This window comes from Trachurus japonicus, chromosome 7 (genome assembly GCF_045865225.1).
Source record: "Trachurus japonicus isolate A0001 chromosome 7, Traja_1.0".
NCBI classification, from domain to species: Eukaryota; Metazoa; Chordata; class Actinopteri; order Carangiformes; family Carangidae; genus Trachurus; species Trachurus japonicus.
Genome location: NC_140913.1, coordinates 27743080 through 27769328, shown reverse-complemented (window position 1 = coordinate 27769328; position 26249 = coordinate 27743080). Strand labels below are relative to the sequence as shown.

At 42.9% G+C, this 26249-nt stretch overlaps 2 protein-coding genes across 4 annotated transcripts; one reads left to right on the top strand and one right to left on the bottom strand.

Annotated features, from left to right (window-relative positions):
- The first annotated feature begins 268 nt into the window (after positions 1-268).
- irf10 (interferon regulatory factor 10) lies at positions 269-6116 on the top strand. Its single transcript, XM_085782601.1, has 8 exons — positions 269-695; positions 1533-1728; positions 2007-2056; positions 2305-2362; positions 3882-3986; positions 4104-4490; positions 4708-4826; positions 5597-6116. The coding sequence occupies exons 1-8, from the start codon at positions 525-527 to the stop codon at positions 5699-5701; spliced, it is 1191 nt and encodes a 396-aa protein (XP_085638727.1). The 5' UTR covers positions 269-524; the 3' UTR covers positions 5702-6116.
- On the bottom strand, positions 6100-26249 carry LOC146984951 (uncharacterized). Of its 3 annotated transcripts, XM_085782600.1 has the most exons (5): positions 25871-26249; positions 22462-23143; positions 12657-12832; positions 7898-9657; positions 6100-7731 (listed from the first exon to the last, which is right to left on the bottom strand). In XM_085782600.1, the coding sequence occupies exons 4-5, from the start codon at positions 9494-9496 to the stop codon at positions 7261-7263; spliced, it is 2070 nt and encodes a 689-aa protein (XP_085638726.1). In that variant the 5' UTR covers positions 9497-9657; positions 12657-12832; positions 22462-23143; positions 25871-26249; the 3' UTR covers positions 6100-7260. The 3 variants fall into 3 exon arrangements, with proteins under 3 accessions (XP_085638726.1, XP_085638724.1, XP_085638725.1); XM_085782598.1 differs by lacking the exon at positions 12657-12832 and having other exon boundaries at positions 25871-26248; XM_085782599.1 differs by lacking the exons at positions 22462-23143; positions 25871-26249 and having other exon boundaries at positions 12657-13293.

The following is a 26249-nucleotide window of genomic DNA, read 5'->3' as shown; positions in this document are numbered from 1 at the left end:
TGTGATTAGTGTAAGCTTTTATTGCCTCCTGTCAACCTCAAATTGACCCCACTGGAAACAAAAACCTGTCATTTGTGGCACAGATTTAAATATAAAACACATTCATATGGCGACAGTCCTCCATTTTTTTTCCCTTGTTCGTTTTTACCGCACTCCCTCACACACCTTACTAAGAAATGATTAAACTTTCACTGCAACTCTGCAAGAAGTGGGGAAACCGAAAGTATCAAATGAGCTTAACGCTTTCGCTTTCGCTTCTAAGGCGCACTTAATTTTGGTCAGCCTGCGACTTCTGCATTTAAGTGTGCGATGAGGTCTTTTTTTCTTTAACATTTATACATTTCTTTTTATCATTAGGCTTCAGAGAGTCGCTTAGGGTCATATTAGAGGCTGGGGCAGCATCTCGATTGAATATTCATCTTTTTTTTTCGTTTTCAAGGTGGGAACGTGATTAAAGTGTTCGATCCACTTTGCACATGTCTCTCTGACGCCTTGTTCCTGTAAGACCAAGTTATGTGTTGAAGATGGACGAAGGAGCCAAGTTGCACCTAAAAGAGTGGCTGGTAACTCAGATAGAGAGTGGCAAATATGAAGGACTGTGCTGGGAGGATGACAACAAGACCATGTTCAGGATCCCGTGGAAGCACGCAGCCAAGAAGGACTACAAACAGACGGAGGATGCAGCTCTCTTCAAGGTCAACATGAGTCTCTTTCATATTCTTAAAAAATAAAGTGAAATGAGTTAATTCTGTTAGGAGTTACGATCTTTAACGTATTGAATAAGAAATAAACTAATAATAAAGAAATAGTCCACTGAGGAAAGCTGGGTGTATTAAAACCTTTAATTTCTTATTTGTGAGAGATAATAAACACATAACAAAACGCTGGTGCGGAGCAAGTGAGTGCTTAAGTGTGATCAATTATTAAAGTGTTTGTGCAAACAGTGTAAAAACACAGTGAACCAGCCCTTCTTGTTTATTATCTCTCAAATCAAAACTACTCCCGTTTTCTCAGTTTAATGAAATGAAAACAAGTATGCCTTGTTCTTTATAAGAACGTGAAATTAACATAAAATTTAACATGTACCAGTATCACAGATCACACATTTGCCTCAAGAGTTGTAAAAATCTGAACAGCAGATCTTCAAGGGAAAACGAAAGCAGGAGTCTCTCTTCCAGACCTGTTGAACATGATCTGTGTACAGAGCAGGATGTTAACCACAATAGGGATATTTCAAAATATCTACAAGGAGAGATTTGAAGGCAAACCTCTATTCCCTTTAATCCTGATTAGGTATCTGGTTGCAAAGTTGTCATTGGTTACAGATTAGCCAAGAAACAACAGTTAACCCCTTGTAAGCTTTTTATTGAATTCAACATTTTCTTCTTATTATTATCAACAATAATGATAATAATAATCCTAAAAGTTTGGAAATCTGGTTAAATTGTGGGTAATTTGCCATTTTTGCCTTTATTGATGTATTTACTTACATTAATGCCTAAAGATCGAATCTTTTAAATCATTACATTCAGGCCTGGGCTGTGTATAAGGGCAAATATACAGAGGGAAGGGATAAAGCTGACCCCACCATGTGGAAAACCCGTCTCCGCTGTGCACTCAACAAGAGCACAGATTTCAAAGAGGTCCCTGAACGCAATCAACTGGACATCACTGAACCATATAAAGTCTATCGCATCCAGCTTGACAACGGCACAGCCAAGACAGGAGGTACGACAATGAAAATGTTTTGTTTTCTTTTCGTAGTAAAGCAATAGTTTCATATTTATACTTTCCTTCATAAGATAAGCAGGAAAAAGTTGAACAGAAGGGGGGAAACTGCATCCCATGTGAATAGTTGAAGTGTTGATACTTTTTAAACCATTCTTCCATCAGCCTTTAAACAATATATTAACGATACAAACAACATTTGTTGTTGTTTCTCAATAACCTGACAGTATCTGAGTCTTTAGTTTTGTATTTTTACCAACACTTGTTTCTCTCCGCAGAGTCTCACCAGATCAAAGACACTTCTCACCTCTTGTTTACGAGAATCCCGGTAAGAAGATTTGTCTTTTGTGGGGTTTTTTTGTACGACCATTGCGAGTCTCCAAAGTCAGGAACTTTCAGATCCTGCTCACAGAGAATTGAACCACGTACTGTTTTCTTTTTGCAGCAGGAAATCCAGTTTTTGGGATGTGAAATAAATCAGTTTAAACTGGTTGATATAACTAACAACAACAAAAAATAGTTTAAATAAATAAAAGCATCCTCACATGGTGTTACCTAATGGTTTCTGTTTTGTAGATTCAGTCTCACAATGAATCATTTCAAGAAAATAAAGAAGAAGAAAAACCGCTCGCTGGTAAGTGTTTTCCAAATTGTGCGACATAGAGTGGATGTGTTATATTTGACTTTACAACCACCACTGACTGAGCAGAGTCCACCTGTGAACCTCAAAGCAAAGAATGACGACAACCACAGAGTGTGTGTGATTATGTAATTGTGTTAAGTGCTTGGAGTGTTGATAAGATCAGTGAAGTGCATTCACATTACCTAATGGACTGGCACAGAAATGTAAATGTCTACTAAATGACAAATCAAATCATGTTGGCTTGCTTAAACATCAAACCAAGACAGTGACCACAGTAAACATCTGCTCAACATCAGCATGCTTGCATTCATTTGGACCTGACTTTAGCATTCAGCTCAAAGCACTGCTGTACCTAATAGTCTTACAGAGCCGCTGGCCTTCCCGTCAACTCGTTTGTTTGTTTGTTTGTTGTTTGTAAACCTTTCAGCTTAGTTGGATTTGTTGGTCGGTTTAGGTATTAACAGATTAGCTCCTAGAAAGACCAGTTGTTGGTTCCTGGCTGGTTCAGAGAAAAAGTGCTCACCTACAACTATATAGGCTAGCTTTCAGTGGGGATATAATCTCCAGATACTGTGCTTTGCGGCTTCAGGGTATTTGTAAGTGAGAAGTTGGCAAAGGACAATGTCCTTGTAGACACAATAAAAACTCTTGGTAACACTTTATTTGACGCCTATCTCTATAACACATTATAACCATACTTATAATGAGTTATAATGCAGTTATAGCACTGTATAACTATAGTTATAAACACTCATAAATGATCATAATGCTTTATATAAATAATCATAACACACTATAAAGCATTTTATCAGGACTTATAAGGTCAAGTATTATAATAGAGTTATAATGCTCTCTAATGTGTTATTCTTATTGTTATAAAGCCTTATGATAATTTATGAGTGTTTATAATGATAGTTATACGCATTTATAAGCCATTATAACACATTTCAACTATATTTATAATGCATTATCGATGTGGGCATTGTCAGCGAGTTACTAACGATTATAACATATTATAATACCTGACCTTATAAGTCATGATAAAATGCTTAATAGTGTGTTATGATTATTGTTATAAAGCATTATGGTCATTTATGAGTGTTTATAACTATAATTATACAGTGCTATAACTGCATTATAACTCATTATAAGTATGGTTATAATGTGTTATACCGATAGGCGTCAAATAAAGTGTTACCAAACTCTTAAGTAAATGTCTTAACCTGGGGTATCATGTCGTAGTTAGCAATGTGTGCTTTCAAGGCCCCTCTTTACCCAATTGACAGTAATGGAACCTGTTTGATAAATAGGGACTTCAATACTTTCCTATCTAACCAAATCTTTGTGTGTGTATGAATGGATATATTGGAGGAATGAATTTTAAAACAACAACATTGTCAATAAAATCCATTCCACAAAACTGTAAGTAATCTAGGCATCCCTGTTTGTTGCCACTGCACGAGTGCTACAGATTTACTGATTGATTGAAGTCATGTCTATTCTGCTTTAGATTATCTGATGAGGGAGCACATGTACTGTGAATCAGCAGAGAAAAAGACTCCTAATCAGCTTCCTGCTCATATAACCTTCTTCAGCCCCACGCCTCCTGTGACAGGTAAAAACATTTAAGCTATGACGCACTCACACCAAACCAGCTGAGTATATTATTGACCTTTGGGCTGCAAAAAAACAAAAAAAAAACAACCTGCATTGTGTGTGTGTGTACGTACAGATTTTCGTATGCAGGTGACATTGTTGTACCAGGGCCAGAAGGTGATGCAAGTGGCCACCAGCAGCCAAGATGGATGCTTCATCCTGCAGGGCCGTGTTCCTGTGGGAAACGAAAGGATCTATGGACCCTGCACTGCCCAGCAGATCTCCTTCCCCTCCCCGACCTCTGTATCCCTGCCGTCATGCATGGCCGAAGCAATGAATCGCCTTCTTTGTCACCTGGAAAGGGGTGTGCTATTGTGGGTGGCCCCAGATGGGGTGTTCATCAAGCGGTTCTGCCAGGGCAGGGTGTACTGGAGCGGTCCCATGGCCCAACACACTGACCGGCCTAACAAACTGGAGCGTGAAAAGACCTTCAAACTGCTTGATATAGCCACATATAATAGTGGTAAGGCAGTGCATGCATACTTAACGGAGCAGAATTCAATAGCTCTCAGTTAGTCATATGAATCTAGCTGGAACTGAGTATGATTTATTCAAAGAGAGACAGATTGACTGAGGTCGCTGGGAGTGAAAACATATAACAAATGTCACATTATTACTCTATGCAAAGAGGGAATATGTTTATGTGATGAATCTGAACATCCCAATTAATGTCTGTGCAGAGCTGCAGAGCTGTTTACAAGGAAAGGGACCTACACCTTCTCATGAGATTGAGCTCTGCTTCGGAGAGGAGTATCCAGACCCCAGCGTACCGAAAACCAGGAAGCTGATCATGGCCCAGGTTGGTCATGTTTATGTTGGAAAAGAACCAAGAATTTCTCTGTGTTTTATGTTGTCTGTTCCTGCACATTCCCTCTGAATGAACTTGTTTGTTCTGTGAATCAGGGATTCTTTTTACAAATGCTCTACTTTTTAGACTCCATTTGACTCACACACTCGATTTTAAACTTCAGTTTTATCACAACACATTTTAGCCCAAATTTGGCTTTCCCTCTGTCCTAATGCTAGGTCAGAGGTCAGTAACAGTTCTTTTGGGACTGGACAAGATGTTTGTTTTTTGTATGATTTTGAATTGCTGCCACTATTTGTAAGCAGCGTTGTGCAGAAAGCACTGAATTGATTTAACCAAATGTGGTAGAAGAAAGAATCTGTTATATTTTAGTGCAGATACAATTAACGGAGCACATCCAGGAATTCCTTCTATTAAATTTAAATGGAAAAAAATATATATAGTGTAAGACTACACTTTTCCTTTTATCTTTTTTATAGTAACAGCCACACAGACCCATGCCTGACTGTTGTCTGTTGCCATCCTAGTTTTAGTTTTGTGATGAATTGAAGTGTTAGATTATAATATAATAAGAGTGTCAGTGTAACAAGCTCTGAAACTAATTCAAACACATTTCTTTGAAGTGTAACAGTCCAAGTTGAAACTTATAATTGTGGCTTGAATGCTCCCTCAGAGTTCAGTGGTAGTACTTGCAGTAACCAGTAGAGGTCCTCATTAGCACACTGATCGTGTCCAACACTGTGTTCTGCTCTGTTGTCCAGGTGGTGCCATTGTTTGCAGCGGAGCTTCTGCAGACTCTCAACTCGGGAGAGACTGAGGAGAAGCGTCTGGCCTTCGGCTCCAACACAAAGGAAGAGAAGATGTAAGAAGAAGCGGGTGGAAAGTTGCCCTGCACCAGGGGAACCATGAACAATTGACTAGTGAAGCTTTTTTGCTTTCCTGCTTTCCACCAAGAAAGACCTCACAAGATACAGTATCGGTATCATCAGGGAAGTTGTATGTAAGATAGAACTGATGGGGATGTTGCAGTATACCTGTGATGCAAAAGGGAAATTTTGAAAGTAGTGTGCTTTTTTTTCTCCGTCCACCATGCAGCTAGCATTGCATTGTTAAAGTAAATATCTTCTTTATAAAACATGCTGATCGCATATTATTAATGTAAGTGTTTCCAGCAATTTAATCTCATATTCAACATGTGTATTAAATGATAATTTAAATGTATAGTACTTTACAACAGATCCAGAGAATAAATTCACACTTTTAATTAAATCTATAAAGCTTTTTTTTTCTTTATTTCTAGCGAACATCATATAACAGATTCACAATTTTTAAAAAATATACATATATTTTTGTAGCTATAACATTTAAAAAGAAAAATCAACAGGTAAGGTTTTATTTTTGAAAATAAAATAAAAAAAACTCAAAAACTAAAGTGAGAGAGTGTGCTGAATCAGAGGAGATACCCGTATCTGAGTTTAAAATACTTTCATTATTTTCCCTGCCCTCAAACATATACAGTACATAAAAAAATGAGATGGGAACAGAAGCGTACAGTAACACAGGGGTCAAGAGTATTCACAAAGCATCATGTTCCAACGTGTTATTAGCACCATTACTCTTCAGCCATACTGCACTTTTACTCTTTCCATCATTCAGTTTTTAATGGAAAAACACCATGAGTGTCAAGGCGATGTGGCACAGACCTGTCTGTGTGGGTGGGATTGTCTGTTACGCAGTTTTCATTAGTGTTCTCCCTTCCTCAGAGATAATGTTAAGAACATATTGGAGGGTAATGCCTTGACAAACGATTGTTTGAAGTGACTCCCGGTGATGAGAATTTAAAAACAAAAAGGCGAAGAGCTGCTCATACATTCACCTTGCCTGCCCAGGCCGACAGAGAGACATCGGCTCAGAAGCAAGAAAAGAAAAAAAAAAAGAAAATGCATTGCGAAATTGACAGAGAGATTGCATTAAATCTGTTTAGCATATTTACTGTATATAACATCTGTAATATATATAGTCAATTTTTGTTCATATATATCTGCACTTCTTCAATAGCGTTTACTTTCATAACACTGATTGAAAGTCAATACCCTGCAGAAAACACTGTCAGTAAGTAGGTGTGTGGGACAACCATTACAAAAACAGAGTGAACACGGACAAGTGCTTGATTGTCTCACTAAATGTCTTCATTGTGTTTGCAAGGAGCCATCCCATGATCCTTCAGCTGCTGCTCCTCAAGTGTGGACACCCGTAAGTTGCGTTTTTTTTTTTTAATAATATTTTTTTTATCCTTCCCTGCAACCCTGCCTTGAGGTCTCTCCATTGTTTGTCTTGGTGGGTGTAACAGAGACAAGGAGGGTGTGTATGTGCTTATGTGTGTGTGTCAGTATGCATGTGTATGCATGTATGCATGTGCAAGTTTCTACTGCCACTTCATTAGCTTAGAGCCATGAGGTAAATCCAAGAGGCTTTCATCAGTTCCGGCTGAGGGAAGGGTGTCCGGGGCAGACCAGCGCCGCTTGCGTGGACGTGGCTGCTCCTGTGTTGGAGGCTCCGCGGCCGGGGTGCGAGGAGGGGCTGGCGCGTTAGGAGGAGGTGGATGGTGGTGAGGAAGAGGCGGAGGAGGAGGTGGAGGTGGCATCTCTTCCCTGTGCGAGCTGCTGGACTCCCCCGTGGTCCTGGAGGGGTGCTGCGTGCGATGGCCCCTGGAGCCGGTGCGCGTATGTGTCCGGTGGGTTTGGGTGGGCATCGGGGTGAGGGCCAGGCACACGTCCCCCTCCATGAGCTGGCGGCAGGGCAGGCCGTACAGCTGTGTGGTTCTCTGGGGACAGCAAGAAGACCAGCCTCGATCCTGCACAAAGAACGGATACTCCACCAAGACCTTCAGTAACTCCTACACAAAACCACAAGATCGTTATACACTTCAATCAAGAGGTCTCTCATATCTTTCACAGGAAAGAAAACAACAATCTTGTCTGTTACTGATTTGCAATAGCATTCATTTTTATCATGCAGTTATTCTTTAAACAGTTACTGGTGTGTCTGAAGAGAAAGCTGACCTGAGTGTTGCGATCGGTGAGGTGGACCTGCAGGTGGCTGAAGCCCTGTGTGCTGCTGGCTGAAATCCGCAGGACAGTGCAGGTGCTGAGGTGGAACTCTGAGGAGGTATCCGCGCTCCTCTGGAAGTCCTCGGTCCGCAGCTCCTCCACCCGCTTCAACCGCCCGTTGGCCAACTCAATCAGAGAACCCTTGGTGAAGTGAGGTAGGAGCGCAGGGGGAGATGGCTGAGGGTCCAGGGATGAGGTGTGAGAATGGCAAGGAGATAACTCTCTCCCTCTGTCTCTGTCCCGTCTTCTCTCGCGCTCACTGTCTCTTTCTTGGTCTTTGTTATGTTGTAGGTGCTTCTCTTTGTCTTTGTCTTTACCTCGCTCCCTGTCCCTGTGTAGGACTTTTTCTTTGTCTCTTTCTTGGTCTCGCTCCCGGTCTCTCTGCAACCTGTCATGGCTGTTGGGTAGACCCAGGGGTGAGTGAGGTGAGTTTCTTAGATTGTGCTGCCTGGGGCCCGGCTCCCTGTGCAGGTTGTACAGAGGTGTTCCTGAGGGGCTATAGTGTGGGTACGGCTGAGGGCTCGGGTGGCACACCGATCCCAAGGAGTAGTAGATCTGGGCTTCAGCTGGTGTGGCCCCTATGGGGTCCAGAAGTCCCACTCTACCTGTCCTGGGGTCTGGCCCGAGGGGATGGGGACTCGTAGAGAGTAAATTCGAGCCGGTCTTAACAAGCCCGTGTGGATGTTTGTCCTGCAGTGAGGAATGTGGCTCAGGACCCTCCTGAGCTTGAGAGTCTGACAAAAAAGGCCCTCCAGAGTGGACACGGGAACTTAAATCCTCCTGTTGTCTCCGTCCGCCGTTCGTATGGGAGCTGTGTGGACTGAGGTCCAGTCTGGTTCTGCAGCCGTCGTTCCCATATTCTCCTGTGAGCAGAGGCCTGGAGGTTGAGACAGTCCTGCTGCCTGGCCCATCCAGGCCATTGGGCCTCTTGCCTAGGTACCTGTGTCTGGCTTCAACTAAGCTCGGGTCTTGGGTGTAGAGAGGGGGGTGGCCGAACAGGTACGACGGGGAGAAGAGAGAGGAGCTGTAGTCCCGTCGGCCACTGTTGACGTAGGACCACATCTCTCTAGAATCGGCTGGGAAGGGAGTCTTAAAAGATGAAGCAGAGGAGGAAGATGGGGAAGGCGGCAAGGAGAAGGACCCCTCCCCTCTGAGCCACCTGGAGGTGTGGGGCAGGGGCGAGGAGAGGGGATCATCTCTCCAGGCGGGAGACCCCGAACCCCTCCTCTCGCTGACCTGCCCTGGGAAAAGAGGGAGGGAGACAGAGGGAGAGTAGCTCAGGTGCCACGGCAGCGACAGGGGGAGGCATGGTGCTGGAGCGGGAAGCGGTGGAGGAGTGTGGAGCAGATGCGGGTTTGGGTTAGTCAGAGCTCGCTCCCTGTCGCCGGCCTCCCTGCCCCCCTCCCCTCTCCCTGCGCTGGACCGACTTCGTAGCGGCACGGGGGGTTTAAACTCGTCCAAAGTGACGTGGTGGTGTTCTGTCGATCCTTGCCGAGACTCCCTCTTCTTGGGAGGGAGGCACTCTTTGCCGCGGTCAGGGCTGGGATTCATGGGTGGGCTCCAGCGGCAGTGGGGGCCCCCTGTGTGTGGGTGTAGGCTAGGTCACATGGGCCTCACGGGAGAACGAGGGGCGCAGACAGAGGGGATGGCTGCTACACAGCATCACTATCGGATCACTGTCGACGATTCTCCTGCACTGACGCACCACTCACCTATAGATAGAGAAGGAGGAGAGGACACGGATATAAGGTGGGTGAAAGGAAGGAAGGAAGGGAGGGAGGGGACGGAAACAGAAGAGAGACGGAAGCGTGAACATCATGGAGTCTGTGAAGTCCCACCAACGGACAGACAAGATATAGATCAGCCGGGCGGTGACTCCCTTATCTTCCAAACTATTTTACAAAGGTTAGAGGCTCTGTGCTCCCTGATAGCTGTCACTAATTAGTCATTACCTATGTGCACTGCGGTGGGACTGAAACTACCCAACTTACTCGTTTCATTCAAACACATTACTCCCACATGTTGGCTAAAAATACTTTTTGTAGCCAATGAAGTTCAGAGGCAGAGCAGTGTGTGTGTGAGTGTGAGTGTAAAGGAGCACACACACACACACACATGCACAAGCACTCACAGCAGGAGAGTTTTCATCTCTGACTCTCGGGGGATGATTGGAATATGTAGATATGTTTTTGTACCACTTTCATGAACCACCCCCTCAACACCCCCGGGTGTTCTCTGTATTCTATATAAGCTTACTACTATCAGCACCCCCTGCCACACACACACACACACACACACACTCACTCACACACACACACACACACACCCTCCCTCCCATCTCTTCTCTTTCAGACACAGACACACACACGGACAGCAACAGACACACAAATACTCCCTCAGGCGGCTGTACTTACTCCCCCAGTGATAGGCAAAGCTGGTCACCACCCACCCAAAAGCTGACAGAAACACTGTTGATATTACCACCAGTTGTTGTGGATACAGGATATGGGTCTTTGCATATTAATTATGTGTCACAGCAGGGGTGCGGGGAAGCATGTGTGACTGTGTGTGTGTGTGTGTGTGCATGCATGTATGCCATGTGTGTACTGTGTGGGTAATTTTGTAATATTTTATTTATTCTTTTTTTTTTTTTTGGGAGGAATATGTGTGAAAGTGTTTATTTGTTTAGATCTTTGTGTGCGTGTGTGTTTGTGTTTGAGTCCTCGAATGTGTCAGAGATTTTGCAGCCTTGTTTCATTCAGTGAGAAGTGCGGGGGAGCTCTACTAATTCTTCTCCAACCGTTTTAAACGGGCTCTTTTGGAGAGGTGGTTGCCGCAGCAGCGCCAGCCCAGCTGTTCCCTACACCACCATCACCATCACTACCACTACCATCACCACGACTACCACCACTACCGTCGCTGCTCCTGATCCTGCCGCTGCCACAACACCACATCTCCATGCTGCCACTCAGCCCCGCACTCACCCGCAAGTCTGTCTCAACAGCCTACCAACTCCCTGCCGTCTCACCATCCACCACACTGTCGCCATGGCAACTGTGTCCACACACACACACACACACACACATACATACACATGCACACATCCAGTCAGTTTTTAGAGGTTAGATGGGGATACTCCATGGAGAGGCGGGTAAACTGTTGCTCATCAAGTGACTCGGTCCAAAAACAGAACAAGTGTTAGAGTGGAGCAAGCTGTTTGTGTATCTGAGTGGAAAACTGAAAACTGGCTGCTGAGAGGAGTGGGAGTCATTGTCCCAGACGCTGACAGGACGGGTGTGATGATGGAGTAGGTTGTGTGAAATGTTCATGATGGACAAATATTACAAACAGTTATTATGGCAAAACTAACATGTTGTTGTTGTTGTTGTGGTGGTGGGAAACCTTTAAAGTTTGGTTTTACAGTGACACATTTACCGATACGTGGCTGGAAACAACCCACTGACCCATGGGGGTTTAGGAAAACGGATACTCTGTAGACAGACAGTAAAGCCCTCAGTTACTGTAGCAGCAAACAACTGAAAATCAATTTTTATATAATCCATAATTATCTACAATTATACGTTTCTGTCAGGATTGATTTAGATTAATCTGTTGTTGATTAAATTAATTACCATGGTATTTTCAATCATAATACTGTAAAAACAACACAGCAACACATCTCCACCTGTTAAACTAAGCAATATATTGACTAAATAAAAAAGATAAATGCTGCATTTCTTTGCTAAAAGATTAATTTTGCCAATTTTAAAAAGGCAGCAATAATGACACTTTCAAAACAAGGTTTCGAATCATACACAGTTCAAAAGGTCGGACGTTTAAAAGAACCTTTTTTTTTCTTACGAAAATGGTATAATTTTCTTGCCGAGAATCCAGACTGGGATTTAAAAAAAAAATTTTATTAATGAAATTGGGTTTCGTTTTTTCCCCCCTGAACCACCTTTGTTATTCGACAGCCCTCATGAGAAAGGTTGTCAAAATAGAAGATAAACTTGCCAGAAGAAGTAGAAGAAAACAAAGAGCACAATTGTGCATGTGGAGGAGTTTGCAGAGAAACGTCTTCTAACAGAATACTCCTACACTCTGCAGCCATACACACAGAGCTGGAGTTTATCTGGAGCTACTGTGGTCAAAGCATTTAAATATATCAAAACTGACAGATGTCAGTTATAATTTGTTACACATTATTTCCTATGACACACTCCTCAGGACTTTTGAACTGCTGTGTAAGCATAAATACAGTTTATTGAGAAGTTCATTTCCTTTTTTCCTCCTAAAACTGATCAAATTTAGACCTTCTGAAACAGTCTGTGTTTGTTTTCATATTGAAACGTTAAATGTTTACAGTCAGTCAACTCGCGCTCATGTAAATGTCAAATCTGACACATCTGTTTGCACCGCTCCATCTCATCCCGCCTTTTCTCTGCATGCATATCTCAGGAGAAGTGACAAACCTACGTCTTCACTCATGACTTCAAACCTCAGAAAAACAGAACCACAGACCTCCAGTGACAAGTTTCGACTATTTTATAATGAAAGAAACATTTGAAGACAGTCCAGTGGTGAGAATTGAAAGCAGCAGCAGCAGCAGCAGCAGCAGCAGCTCTTACTGGACTCTTGCTCTAAAAGAGCAGTTAGAGAAGGTGCGAGCACAGAGAGACAGGTAGCTGTTGTGATGTGATGTTAGACTGACCTTAGTGCAGGCTGAGCAGACATCCCAGTGTTGGCAGTCATTCATATTCCAGTCCTCCCAGAGGGTCAACCCACTTCTCAGCTCCTCATTGTGCTACAGGGCTCCTCCACAGCACCACTGCCAGTTACAACACCCGCAGGTATCAGCAGCCTCCAGCTACACACTGCCTCTGATCTCTGTACGCATGAAATAACACCAGCAAGCCCACCAAACTGAGGGAAAGAACTGAGAGACTGCTCTCCGTCTCTGTGTCTGTTGTGTATGTGAGAGTGTGTGCGTGTATGTGTGTGTGTGTATGTGTGTGTGTGTGTGTGTGCGCTTGTGTGTGCAAAGGGCTGAGGAAATGAGTAATATCTAGCAGTGAGAAACATGTCTGCTATGCAGAGCCACACAGGCAGACCAGTTGCTGCTGCCGCCCACTTGCTTTAATCACTGTGAGGGATACAAATATGCATACACACACACACACACACACACACACACACACACATATATATATGTTATGCACACACAAACACACACAAAGAGTCAAGGATGCAGCACGTACAGATTATATATGTGACTATATGCTGTCTTTGCACTGTCTGTTATGCTTTTCACTTAAGTTTCACCAGTTAAATGCACATAATATGTCAATGGGCTCGTCAGAATGGATCTATGTTTCTGGCAAACACTTTTCAGAAGACTTGTTGGCACATAAAAGAGAGGGAAGGATGAAGGGGGGAAGAGAGACAGTTGATGAGAGACAGGGAGGGACGTGGTGGGAGGTTCGTCCTACACACACTCTCAGACTTTTGCTGTTGCCTCTGACTCAAACCTAAACCTCACATCCATCAAGCACACACACATACACACACGCGCATACATACACACACACACACACACACACACATACAGGGACACGATACTTGTTCTTTTTGTTTATCTGTAGTTTTCGTCTGAATTTGTGTCCTTCGTTCTCATCAAAGCACTTTGTGATGAACCTGCTTATTAAAAGAGCTTTTATGAATAAATTTGATTTGACTTCACACACACACTGCACACACATACCGCCACACACACACACACACACACACACACACACACACACACACACACACAGGCTCATACGCTAACAGGAGCACTGCAGGAGAGCTCTGAATGATTTGCTTCAGTAACTCAGTCAGTGTAAGTGAAGTGTGTTGGAATGGCTGGTATTGCTTATTAGGGCTGGATTGGTGAGAGCAGTGTGGTTCATTTATGGAGAGAAGTCAGAAATATGTCAATGTAGACACCTTTAATAAAAACAATAAACAGGCCCAAGGATGGAAATGCATTGCAAATAACCTCATCTGCTCCTTGTCAAAGAAACAGGGCCAAACCTCAATTCTAACAGGCTTATGTTAATTATCAGCACAGAAATGCAATAACGGAGTGAGAACATAAATTGGAGCACAGGGAGAAATAGGATTTAATGAAGCAGTCTAATCATTATTGGTTGCTGATTGTTAAAAAAAAAGAGAGAAAAAAAAAGCCATCTTTATAATTTTTTTTTCATATTTCTACAAGCACTTCTTTCAATCTCCGGTCCACGGAGTAAAATGTAGACTCATATCCTCTAACAGCAAATTAGAACTTAACCTTGTCTAACTTCTCAACCTCAGTGGAATGGAAAGCTAATCAGACTTGTAGGTGTGCAGACACATTGAGACATTCTCACTGTGAGGTGACAATTGCCATGAAAGTCTCCTCTGACATTTAGGAAAAGATTACTTATTTTTCAAAGTGAATGCTGCTCGCAGATACGGCGACTGGAGGTTGTGTGGGCACAAGAGCTGTCTGCTCTGCTATTTGTTGTATTTGTGTGGATTCATTTTGAGCCTCACAATTAATAAAGAGTAAAGATAAACATCTTTATTTAGGTATCTATTGAGTTTTTTTTTCTAGATTAAGATTAGATGAAAGCAAAAAAAAAAAAAGGTTTTATAATTTTTTGATAGAAGGGCCACATGATAATATCAAATGGAAATTCAATCAATATTTAATCTTGAAGTAAATGAATGAATAAAAAAAAATCTAAAGAAACTTGAACAACATTTAACTGTTAAATTGTTAACACTTGAGAAATCTTTAAAAAAATATTAAGTACTGTAAAACCCATCTGTTGTTAATTACTCTAATTAAATCCAATAGAAAAAGGATCAACAGGTCAGGAATTGCACATTTCTTATTTACTTATGAAAGAACTTACTAACAGGAAAATGTTCATTTTTTACTGTAATTTAGTATTTCAATTAAAAATCATAATGACTAATTTGATTGCACAGCTGATTCTAAAAAAACATGTTAGCTAAAGGCTACAGGGCCTCATAAGGTGTCAGATTTTGCTTGGCTGTTTATATAAAGTTATTCCTGTTCATGATTATAGACAACAATATTCACAAACTGCAAAGTAATACTATCATGTCTTAAGGTCTCAGGTTAATGAGAAAAAAAGTAGGAAATACAATGCAGAGATAAGCAAACCAAATAACAATTTTTCTCCACGGATAATTAATGCCTCTGCTTTGTGATCAGTATTCAGAACAACAGATATAATTATACAAAGTATTCTAAATATAAATCCATATGTATTTGTAACAGTTCAGCATTTGATATAGATTTTGACAGTCAAGTCATAGTGAAAGAAAAGGAAATAGAACAATCACCAGGTTCATCAGAGGGTATTTACTACAGTATGGAGATATAGAAATGACTGTTGTGCTCTACTTATGTATTCTCACTTTGATATTTAGTGTGCTGAACCCATACACACACACACACAGACAAACACCAACATGTGTTGTATTGTGCTGTCAATCATTTATGACACCACTGAGGCATTTGGTGTACACTCTTTCTCCATTTTGTCGAGCTGTTCTTCTACACACACACACACACACACACACACACACACACACACGAGCAGACACGGGGTCAGATGAGTCAGACTACACCCAAAAAAAAAAAAAATGTCATAGTGGTGGAAGTGAAACGGAGCAGCAGGGGTCAAAGGTTTCCACAGCATTCACTCTCTCTGAACACGATTTACTGTCTGAGATCCTGTGGCCCTTTTCTTTTTTTAAATCCAAAAACATTTTGTGCTTTTTCTTTTTTCTTATTTTTATTTTTACCCTTCCCTTCCTCATGTGTAGCCTCGTATCGGGTGTCTGATCACGTTTCAGGCTGAGTGGGGGATCTATGATGGACGTCTGATGCAGCAGAAATTTGTTGCTGAATGTAACAGATCTGAACAGAGGGGCAGAGTGGAGGAGGAGAGAGAGAGAGAGTGTGTGGGGAAGGGGGGGGGGCAGATAGATAGATAGATAGATAGATAGATAGATAGATAGATAGATAGATAGATAGATAGATAGATAGATAGATAGATAGATAGATAGATAGATAGATAGATAGATAGATAGATAGATAGATAGATAGATAGATAGATAGATAGATAGATAGATAGATAGATAGATAGATAGAGAGCAAACTTCAGTCTTCAAGGGAGAGTTGGACAGTTGGAGGGAGGGGGTGGGGGGAGGAGGAGAGGAGAGGAGAGGAGTACTACTAGACTTGTGTGGTGGCTTACTCCACAAGGAGCCAGGCTAAGCTGATAAAAGGACAGGGTGATACGGGCGATAGCTTAATGGGCAGAAGGCCAGGTCAGCCTTCAGGGCTCTGACCCATTCTTCAACAGGATGAGCCAGCAGCCCTGCCCGCAGCAGGCTCAACCACAATGAGGATGGGCTTATGGCTCAGGAGTTACTATTAACACCCACACATACCCACACATACACAATCATGGAGCTTTGTACACAAAACCATGCACGAAAAAGACTCAAACTTGTTCTCTGTGCAAACTCGTGACAGACTTGCAGATCTTCCTGTGGCACAAATCAATGAACGTATCCGCTGTCTGCTGTTTCTGATTAAGGGTACGATCAACAGTGTGTGCTGTGAGCGCAGCAGAATAAACAGAACATACCACCTTCTGAACAGCAGGTTTGCAAAGAGAGAGTGTGCTACAGACTGCAAGAAGAGAGCTGTATGGGAGAGAGTAGAACAGTGTGTGTGTGTGTGTGTATGTGTGTGTGTGTGATGCAGACTACATGGTGACGCCTGTAATGTATTGCTGGGTTAATCCCTGTGAATCCTAACTGGTACGGCCTAAGGCAGGCTTAGTATAGTTCTGGGAGGAAATCCCCCTGTGTGGTGGTGCAGGCCATTAGCCCCTAGGGTATAAATAGGGCAGCTATGGCTCCTTAAGCTGGCTTTTACGCAATATCAGTTAAAAATATGACTTGACTAATTACATGCAGGTCAGCCAGTCAGCAGAAGCAAAAATTCCTCCACCTCGTTCTCTTCTTCCTCTGACCAGAGCAGACTGCTGCAGCCCTCCTCTGTCTCTCGCTCGCTGCCTGTAAATACACACAGACATGACATGCGCTGCACATACAAGTCTGCACCCAGAGGTCAGCAGCAGTTAACAGGTATTCTGCAAACTCTGTGGCTGACATTTTCTAATGTGGGTGTTATGTGTTGTCATTCATTGACATTTAAGTGTTTACTGATGAGAGTTTCAGTTTTGCACATCCCCATTATCTCAGTCCGATAAAATGCAGCATCTGCACCAGCTATATTTTCAACCACAAAAAGCTGACTTTGGTTTCAATTTGCAAGTATCATATGCATCACAATGACAGAAAAGAAAACATGAAACAAACATCAAATATGCCACTACTGGGTGGGTGATAGCGATTCTTATGCAACTGTAGTGATGTCACATGCTGCTTGCTGATGCACAGTCATGCCTTTGTATTTCCGTCCTTACATCTCCATTTTTTATTGCTTAAATTTGTTTTCCAACTTTTTACTTGCTCACTGGCCCACAGGTCGCTGTCCCTCCTACTAGTCTGTGACATGATTAGCCGACTCAGAGCCCTGCAAGTTGTAGTCTCACGCTACGAGATCAGTGTAGCGAGAGGGGGTGGGTGGTAGAGGAGGGGGGGAAAGGGAAACAGAGGGGAGAAAAAGAAACTAAGAGAGCAAGACAAAGTCTGATTGGGTAGAAACAAGTTGAAAGAGAGAGGACCAGAGCATGTGTGGAAGAGGAGGGGTGGGGCGGGGGGATTACTTTTCATTTCAGAGATTTGTTGTTTCTGGCACTTGTCCCCTGGTGACTGCCAGTCAAACTGAGTTTGTGTTGGTTCTCTGGTTTAGCAGCAAAATGTCAGCAACCTGTAAGCAAACAAAGTGAAGGCATCTCCATAGAGAGAGCATGGCTAGACCTGGCCATGGCAGCTCAAGTGCCATTCATTTTCAGAGAGACTGTCTAGACTGGCTTCACAGATACTGTCTGAGTACCTTTATCACCGGCAGTATTCAAGGCAACATTGCTATACACTGCAACTGCTCTACAACCCCTCCCACACCAAATCTGCTGCCCAGTCACACAGAGCCACATTTACTCAACACATATCACTTATGCTGTTTGTTATAGAGGGTGCTTTAAGTGATATTGAAATAGGAATGAGTGGGCTTAATGCTTGTTTTCAAAATGAAAACAGGGAGAGTCCCAGCTCCACTTGAGAGAGAAACCTTTATCACTCAGCTATTCGATTATCTCTGCTAATAATTAGAAAAAATACATAAATGAAATTGAATTAAAGAAAGATGTTTTGCTGATTGATTTTTTTGTTCTTTTTTTTGTTAAATATGATAAATGGAGAAATAGCAAAGCATCAATAGAAGCTAGAAGTTAATGCACATCCAACTTCAGGACAAGCTGTCGGGACACTATTGATGCTATAGGCTACAGGACGTCTCAGATGTTACACTTTCTGTACAGTGATACCGATACTGTGCAGTGTATTGTCTTTGTCCACGTTGGGTCCGTCTGCACGAGGCAGCGGATTTACTTGCACGGGCTCTTGGCTGACAGGCCTGGCTGTAAAACTGTGGGTGTAAGTAGTGGGTGGCAAGGTTGAAAGGTCACTGACCCCTATTGTAGATGAAGTGTGGAGGAGGAGGAGAACATACTGCTTGATCATACACAAAGGTTATGGAGTCAAGGCCAAAGAAAACGATCTGCACAAACACAAAGCGAGGAGAAGCCTCAGATAACTGGCAGACAGCATGCACATGTTTGCATATCAGCGAACGTAAGTGGATGTGAATGTAAACGCATTCTATGAAATATCACTTCCCGCACTTTTCCTCTCACGGGACGCCCCGGCCGCCAGGTGTGTCTGTCACCTTAAAGTAGTCTGGCGCAGTGTCAACTGTATTCAAACACCTGCCTCTGTTTGGGATTATTCATCACCCTCCTGGCTCATCAGCTGAGCTCCCAAGCCAATTCTCATACCCTTCCAACTGTGAGAGTGCTGATCTGGGAACAGTGGCCATGCAGGTCCCCTTGACTGATTCAGAAATGCCATATTCGCAGAACTAAATCATGAGCGGCTCAGAGAAATCAGAGAATCCATTTCCTGTCATTTAGTTAGGTAATGTTCCCTGTATGACTTGAGTTAAATTCACCGGGGATGTGGAGCTCTATATGCCTGAGCTGACAGATGTGCAGGTATTGCTTCATTTGTTAGTTCCCTGAATAATTGAAAAATTACGCGAATCGCTCTTTTTAGTATACATTTTTAATCAAAATAGGTTTTAAAAATGTTGCCACGGATTAGGAAGGACCAGGCGGTAACTCCCTTCCCTTTGTGTGCGAAGATTGACATGCAAGACATGCAAAGACATGTGTCTGACCGGAGGTGTGACTGTGGGTGATAGTGAGAGTTATTATCCCTCGCACATCCTGCGATGAACTGGTGAGTGTTTCCTGCTCTCTGAAACTCTGAAGAGGAACAGTGGTGTGAAGTAAAATAAGGTTATGAGGGGTTGTGGTGTAGCCTTGAGTGCCTGCTAATCTGTGTCACCCACAAAGGGTTTCAATGGGTGAAAGACGGGAATTTTCTCAGAGCCAGCCTATTAAACCCAGCCCTGAGAGTGGCACAGACGTGCGTGCGCCCCACAGAGGTTCATACAATCATGCAAATGTGTAGTCTGCATGAATGTATTCTTCACTATCTAAGTTTTCCCTCTGTGTCTCTTTCACTTTCAGTCCCACCACCCCACCCACTCTCCGTCTTCCTCTCTTGTCTTTCCCTCTCACTCATCTGGCTCGGCTGTTTGAGAGCACACACTCGACGTGGGTGAGAGTGCTAGAGTAGAGTATATGACTGTCAACACATGGTGTAGGGTGTGTGCGTGTGTGTGTCTGCCTATCTGTGTGGTGCTGTAGGTGGAGAGGCACAGCAGGGCGTGAAGGAGCGCTGTGATAATGACAGGCCATGCATTATATAACATGCAGATTGCATAAGGAGAAGATTATTTTAGGTCCAGATATTGAGGATGTATAAGTAATTTTTTCACGTGGGTGTTCGGCATTATGCGCACCTCTAAGTGCACGGATGCGCGTTTGTGTAAAAATGTTCTGAAATGTGTTCATTTTCGTGGTTTTCTTTCGAGGAGTGTGTGGGTGTAAGACAACTAAAGTGTATTATGTGTTTGTAAGAAGGGGGCATGAATGTTTTCAGATTTCTTTCATAGCTATCTGCATATCAAAACAAGTATGTGGGAATGCTGGCACATTTGTGTACAGTGTGCATAAGCTCCTACTCATTATCACTTTTAGACTTCAGAGAGATCCACTTAAAAAAAAAAAAGGCTGATTCTCCTCATCGGGTGCAAACCTCGTAACTTCCAGTTTGGATGATTTTCGTGTTTTTCACTTGTGTTCAAAGAGCACATGCTCCTCTGTGGACTAAGCAAGTTTGGAGTCTCTCTCTCTCTCTCTCTCTCTCTCTGTCACACAGGCTGGCACACAGTCACAAGGTTGTGGTCCTATAGGATGTGTTGTGTAGAGTCATAGAAGTGAGGCAGAGCAGATAGAGTCTCCATGTGCCGCTGCCTCCTCTGTGCGCCTTGCTCCTTGCATGAGTGTGCCCCTGTAAAAATAGACCTCTTAAAGGGCCAGCAACCACTCAACCTTCTCCCACAAGAGGCCTGTTCTGCTCAGGGTGACAGTACTCTAAGAAACATTGGATGGGAGAACACTTAATTTCTCATTCAGCCCACAGAGACAAGTTTTTTTCCCCTCCTTTTTCCCAAAAGATACAGAAACATACATACATTTGGTTTCTCTTTGTCATCCTTTCATCATTCATGAGGGCACATCGCTGCTACATACTGAGGCAGGGATATGAAATTCAGCTTGGGGCTTTATCTCTGTAAGTTACTGTGAAAGGCAAAATAAACAAAGGGATCTGGGGTTTTAAGCCACCTGACTACAACCAGAGCCCCACCTTAACACAAACTCTCACTGATTCACCAGAGGCTTCATGCTTTAACTTGCAAGTGACAAATCCAACAGTGAAAACTACACAGAACGAAAAAAAAAAAAAAATGCTCCCAGGAGATGAAACACACTTTACAACTGTGCACTCAAAACCAGCTTTTCTAAAGGCGATCTCTCAGTGACCGAAGACTTCCTGTACGCTCCTCATAATTGAAATAAGTGAATTAAGTCAGCAGGGACAAATGTTGTGCGTCTCGTATAGCTGAGAACTGTTTGAACCTGTGAAGTGTTCCTATATGCAGCATATGGGGTATGACTGCAGCAGAAGGACAGCGCCTGCTGGAGCAGAAATAGACATACAGAAATCATCATCGTGCACTCTGGCGTAGTATTTCTCCATCGAGAATGGTGAGAAATGGTGAGGGATTTGAGTGGAGTCAAGAAACACAGGCGCAAACACAGCTACGCGTTCCCAAAAGAGGGATGCAGGAACACACAAATTTAAAGTCTTTGAGTGAGAAGACTTACAAAGTTCAAATGTAAAAAAAAAAGAAAAAAAAGAAAGAAAGGTGGGATTGGTGGTTGTTCAGTGAATGATTTATCGCTGCTCCTGTTCTCGGGCTGAGTGTGAAGTTAGACGCCTGATGCACCTGCGCACCTGCACATCCTCCCTCTAATTGCAGGATATCTTTCCCAGAGTTGCCCCCAAACATCTGCACCTCCTGTTTTCTCTCTCTATCTCTCTCTCTTCTTCCACCTCCCTCCCACCTCATTCTGTCTCTTTCCAAAATTTCCCCGACTCGTCAAACCCCACCCTCGCCAATATCATATCCGTCCTTCCCAGTTTAAGCGGTCTCCTCCAGGGCCCCTGGCTATCTCTGGACCAGGGCTATTTAAGCCCACTGCTCTAATTCTGAAAGTCCTGATCTGCCGTCAGGCTGAGTGATGAACCTCCACCTCTCCCTCTCTCTCTCCTTCTCTCTGTCTGTCTGTCTCTCTCTTCCTCACACACTCCTCTCTGGATCAGTCACACTCTCCCTCTTGTTCACACTCCCTCTGTCATCCTCTTCCACACGCACAAACACCCCCACGTACAGGTGCTGACTTTCATGAGTGTATGACACGAGCAGCTCATTCACACTGACACACACACACACACACACACACACACACACACACACACACACACACACACACACACACACACACAGACACATTTCAAACATATTTCCTCCCTATAATTAACCCCGGCTCACTCTCAGGATGACATGCACCTAAACTGGTCTCCTCAAAGCATTCATACCACACTGCACACTGTCTGTTTATCTCTTCATTCAAAGTTGCTATCACACCTGCGCTCCCTCTCTCCTACACACACACACACAGACACACACACACACAGTGAGTGGAGGGAACGGTGTGGTCACATACCTTGCCGGGTGCCTTTGTGTAGCAGGTAGCAGAGAGTTTACTCATTGGATCAGGCGGCAGCAGGCACGTAGGAATATCCAGTTTTGACTGTGAAGTCTCTTCCTCCTCTCTACTGCTCAGCCTTCCCTCCCTTCATCATAGTCCTGCCTCTCCTCCTTCTCACTCTCTAAACGCCTCTTTGCTCTCTCTATCTCCCTGTGAGTGTGCTCTCTTTCTCTCTACCCAGCTTGCTTGATCTTTCCAACCCCCTCCCTCCCTCTTTCTCTCTCGCTCTCCTTCACTCTAAGTGACACACACCTTCTATCTCACCCATACAACTTCAATCTACAGTCATCCCTCTCAGTAAGTCTCTCTGACAGACAGTGATACTTGATAACTTTTTCTTCCCCGTGCCTAATATGCTCTCTCTCTCCCTCTCTCCCTCTCTCTCTCTCCCTTTCTGGGAGTGTATAATTAGACAGAGCTCAGTGGTAATACAGTCAGGCTCATTGTGGGAGCCTTAGCATTGCTGTTCATGTTTGGCTGATAGCCCAGTGCCTTCACTCATTAACCTCCCTGGAGCTGCGGAGTAGACCAGCCCACAGCTCCATGCTATTTGCTGCAACACCTCAGCCTCTTAGTCCACCAGCCAATCGCTGCCCACGGGGATGATGAGCAAGGTGTGCTCGCCGGGCACACAGCTCTGTACTGTAGGTGAGAGAGAGAGAGAGAGAGAGAGCTAAACATAATCACTCAGTATTGACATGTTACAGCAGGAGAAGTGCAGTGCATTGCCAGCTGGTCAAAATCTGACACACCAAGGATTTCATCACAGTCATAACAAGTCAGTTCTCTTTTTAGATTAATCACTTGTTCATGATCTGCGTGATGTGGCATCATGTGATTTTCTGTGAGCATGAAACCACAAAACACCACTCACACGTCTTATTGTGAAACCACTTGCCTATGGGAGGTATGGGAATGTCCTGTGTAACGTAGTAGTAAGTCATATGCTCTCTTTACTGTACAGCATGCCTCAGTTCCCTTCAGTTATGACCCGACGTAAACTCTCGAGGGAGGCTTTCTTCTCCTCTCTGAAACAACTGACAGCAGCATTTTGACCCCTGAGAACACATTACTACTCAAGTGTTTAGTGCACTTAAATTACATTTACAGTCATCTGGTCTGAAGTGCCCTGAGGTCGTAATGACTACACCCTTTGTTGAAAACTTTTTTAACTTAAACAAAACTTTAACTTTGTATGCCTTTAAATACACCTGGCCCAGTACTTTCACTATGTTTGTGTCATGACTGGAAAAATGAATGAATCATCGGCCAGAAAAAGAGCAGCTTACATCCTACAGCTTGAATCTTCAAATCTTATTTTAGACTCTTCACTTCTTTGCTGGAAGCAGAGGTGAATGGTTTTTACTATTGAAATTTACACGTGTACCATTTGTACTGTATGTCCATTTGCTTTGTCTTTTTTTTTATCATGTCCATTTAATTGTACCTTGTGAACCAACGGCTCAGACATGGATGACTCACAGTAGAAAATCATACAAACATACTTCACTGTAGGAACTGCACAAATCAATATCACTGATTTATAAATCAATTTGATTGCTGGTTAGTGACAGTGCAAGTTCCTGCCAAGTGTGAATATGAGAAATGATGCTTTATGACAGCTTTATACCACTCACTAAAATCTGATGCTGACTTTATGGCAACAACATCAAACCCTTATAAGGAAAACAAATAAAAGATTGAAAGACCAGAGCAGTCAGGAAAAAGATTTATAGTCTGTAAAACCGCACTTTAAACTATTTCTCCAGTGAAAATATTGGTGACCCGGGCCTTCATAAAGTAGTTTATAATAATCGCTCTGTTATTCTCTGTTTTTTTTTTGTTTTGTTTTGTTTTTTTCATATTAAAGTTTCACTGTGTGTTTTCACAGTCATCCGTTTGGCAACTCAGAGCCGTTTCATCGAAACAGATTACAGCTACATCAGTGCATTGTGACCTTCACACATCATATTCTCTTTTAATCAGACTCATATTAGTCAGAGCTATTGTAAGATATTAGATCAAACTCTAAACTTTGACTCATCTCAAACACAAGCTTTGGATGACAGATATTTCAGAGGACTTTATAGATATAGGAATTAATGTACATGTTTGAAGAGATTAATGTTTGTTCTCTGGGCCAAAAGAAATTAATTGAACATAAAAAAAATAAATAATAAATACATTTCTAAGTTAATCTCAACAAAGGTCATCAGTGATCTCATGTCAGGCAAGCATTATCTGTTGAAAGTTTCTGTTTGACTGGAGCTCAGGAGTAGGAGGGAGATTGTGATCAAACATCCAGAGAGTGTGGGAGGGTGTGACTATAGAGCACTAATCGAGAGATCACATGGTGCGCGTGTCTGTGTGTGTGTGTCTGTGTGTGTGTGTTCACATGCATGTATCTTTTTGCTCTTGTGATCATTAAGCACTGTGCAGGCCAAAACGTCTTAGTATCATTTCCTCTCTCCTTCTCTCTCTCCCATTCTCACTTCTGCATTCACGCTACAACATCCTATAAACACTGATGTAAATAGAAGTGGGAAACAACACGTCGTTGTTTGTTGAATAAATATTCGATAATGAGCATTATGGAAATAAAATATTTTCACTTCAACTTAAGGTTTGATATTTGAAAATAGTTTTTCCTCAGCGCATCGTTGAAACTTCTGACTCAGTGATGCAACTTACAGAAATACGCAAATGGACACCCAACATGCATGTGTGTCATTTGGGGTGTCCAAAAGTGACAAATCAGGGATTTTCTATGCGTAAACAGTCAGAACACAAATACAAAATTTAGACTAATAAAGATCTGTCACACAGTCAAATATGCTTTGATAGCAGGGGTGTCAGGGTTTCTCTAGGGGAAACCTTACACCATTGGACAATGGTGTAAGGTTTTCCCCCCTTAAATTGGGTTTCTGGAAGACATTCAGCTCCTCACTATAATAATGTTAAAGCTCCTAACGCTATCCAGGCCCAGTGGGCTGAGAGAAAGTGTGTAAACTCTGCTGAGCCATTGAAAAAAAGAAAAGAAAAAAAGTTCCTGAGCTTTATGAAAGCATAACAAGGAAAGCCAGCGATGGGGGATTCTTTGACAGTGTTTTTTCTTTTTTCTGGGTAAATTAAATCACAAAAAAAACTGTGAAAATGAGCCAATCACATGGCAGCGAGACACAAACCCGTGATTCCTGCCAACACACGCGCTCGCACATGCACACACACTCACAGTCAGCAGTGACAAAGCCAACGTGAGACAATTTCACAACTGTGTTTGTGTTACATGTCTTTGTGTATCGTAAATGCATGTGTGTCTTTGTGTGTGCGCGTATGTGTGTGTGTGTGTGTGAAAGTGACTCACCTCGTGTCAGTTACTCCTCTACTAAAGTGTCCTTTCCTTTTTTACTTCACACCTCTCCAGTTTTCTATTTTTGGGCCATGTTAGCAGAACTAGTAGTATCCAGCAGATCTCTCTCTCTCTCTCTCTGTGTCTCTCTCACACACACACACACACACACACGCTACAACATGCAAAACCCATTGGGAGTGTTTTGGACGAGCAAGAGGAGACGTGCATCTTTCATGGTGCACTGGCACAATAGCTGATTCGATGGAGCAGACAGAAATATCCAGGGTTACTCGCAAAGTGAAAAATATCGTATTGCATAAGATGGTGATAGGACCTGACCACGTAAATGCAACAGTAGCTCTCTCCCACAAAGGCACGGACACACATACAC

Bases quoted from the DNA above. Each gene is read 5' to 3' on its own strand.
- irf10 (XM_085782601.1), top strand. From the start codon at position 525: ATGGACGAAGGAGCCAAGTTGCACCTAAAAGAGTGGCTGGTAACTCAG. The intron at 2,057-2,304 runs GTAAGAAGATTT...TCTGTTTTGTAG, and splicing joins TCTTGTTTACGAGAATCCCG to ATTCAGTCTCACAATGAATC. The intron at 2,363-3,881 runs GTAAGTGTTTTC...ATTCTGCTTTAG, and splicing joins AGAAGAAAAACCGCTCGCTG to ATTATCTGATGAGGGAGCAC.
- LOC146984951 (XM_085782600.1), bottom strand. From the start codon at position 9,496: ATGAATCCCAGCCCTGACCGCGGCAAAGAGTGCCTCCCTCCCAAGAAG. The intron at 7,732-7,897 runs GTCAGCTTTCTC...GGTTTTGTGTAG, and splicing joins TCACCGATCGCAACACTCAG to GAGTTACTGAAGGTCTTGGT.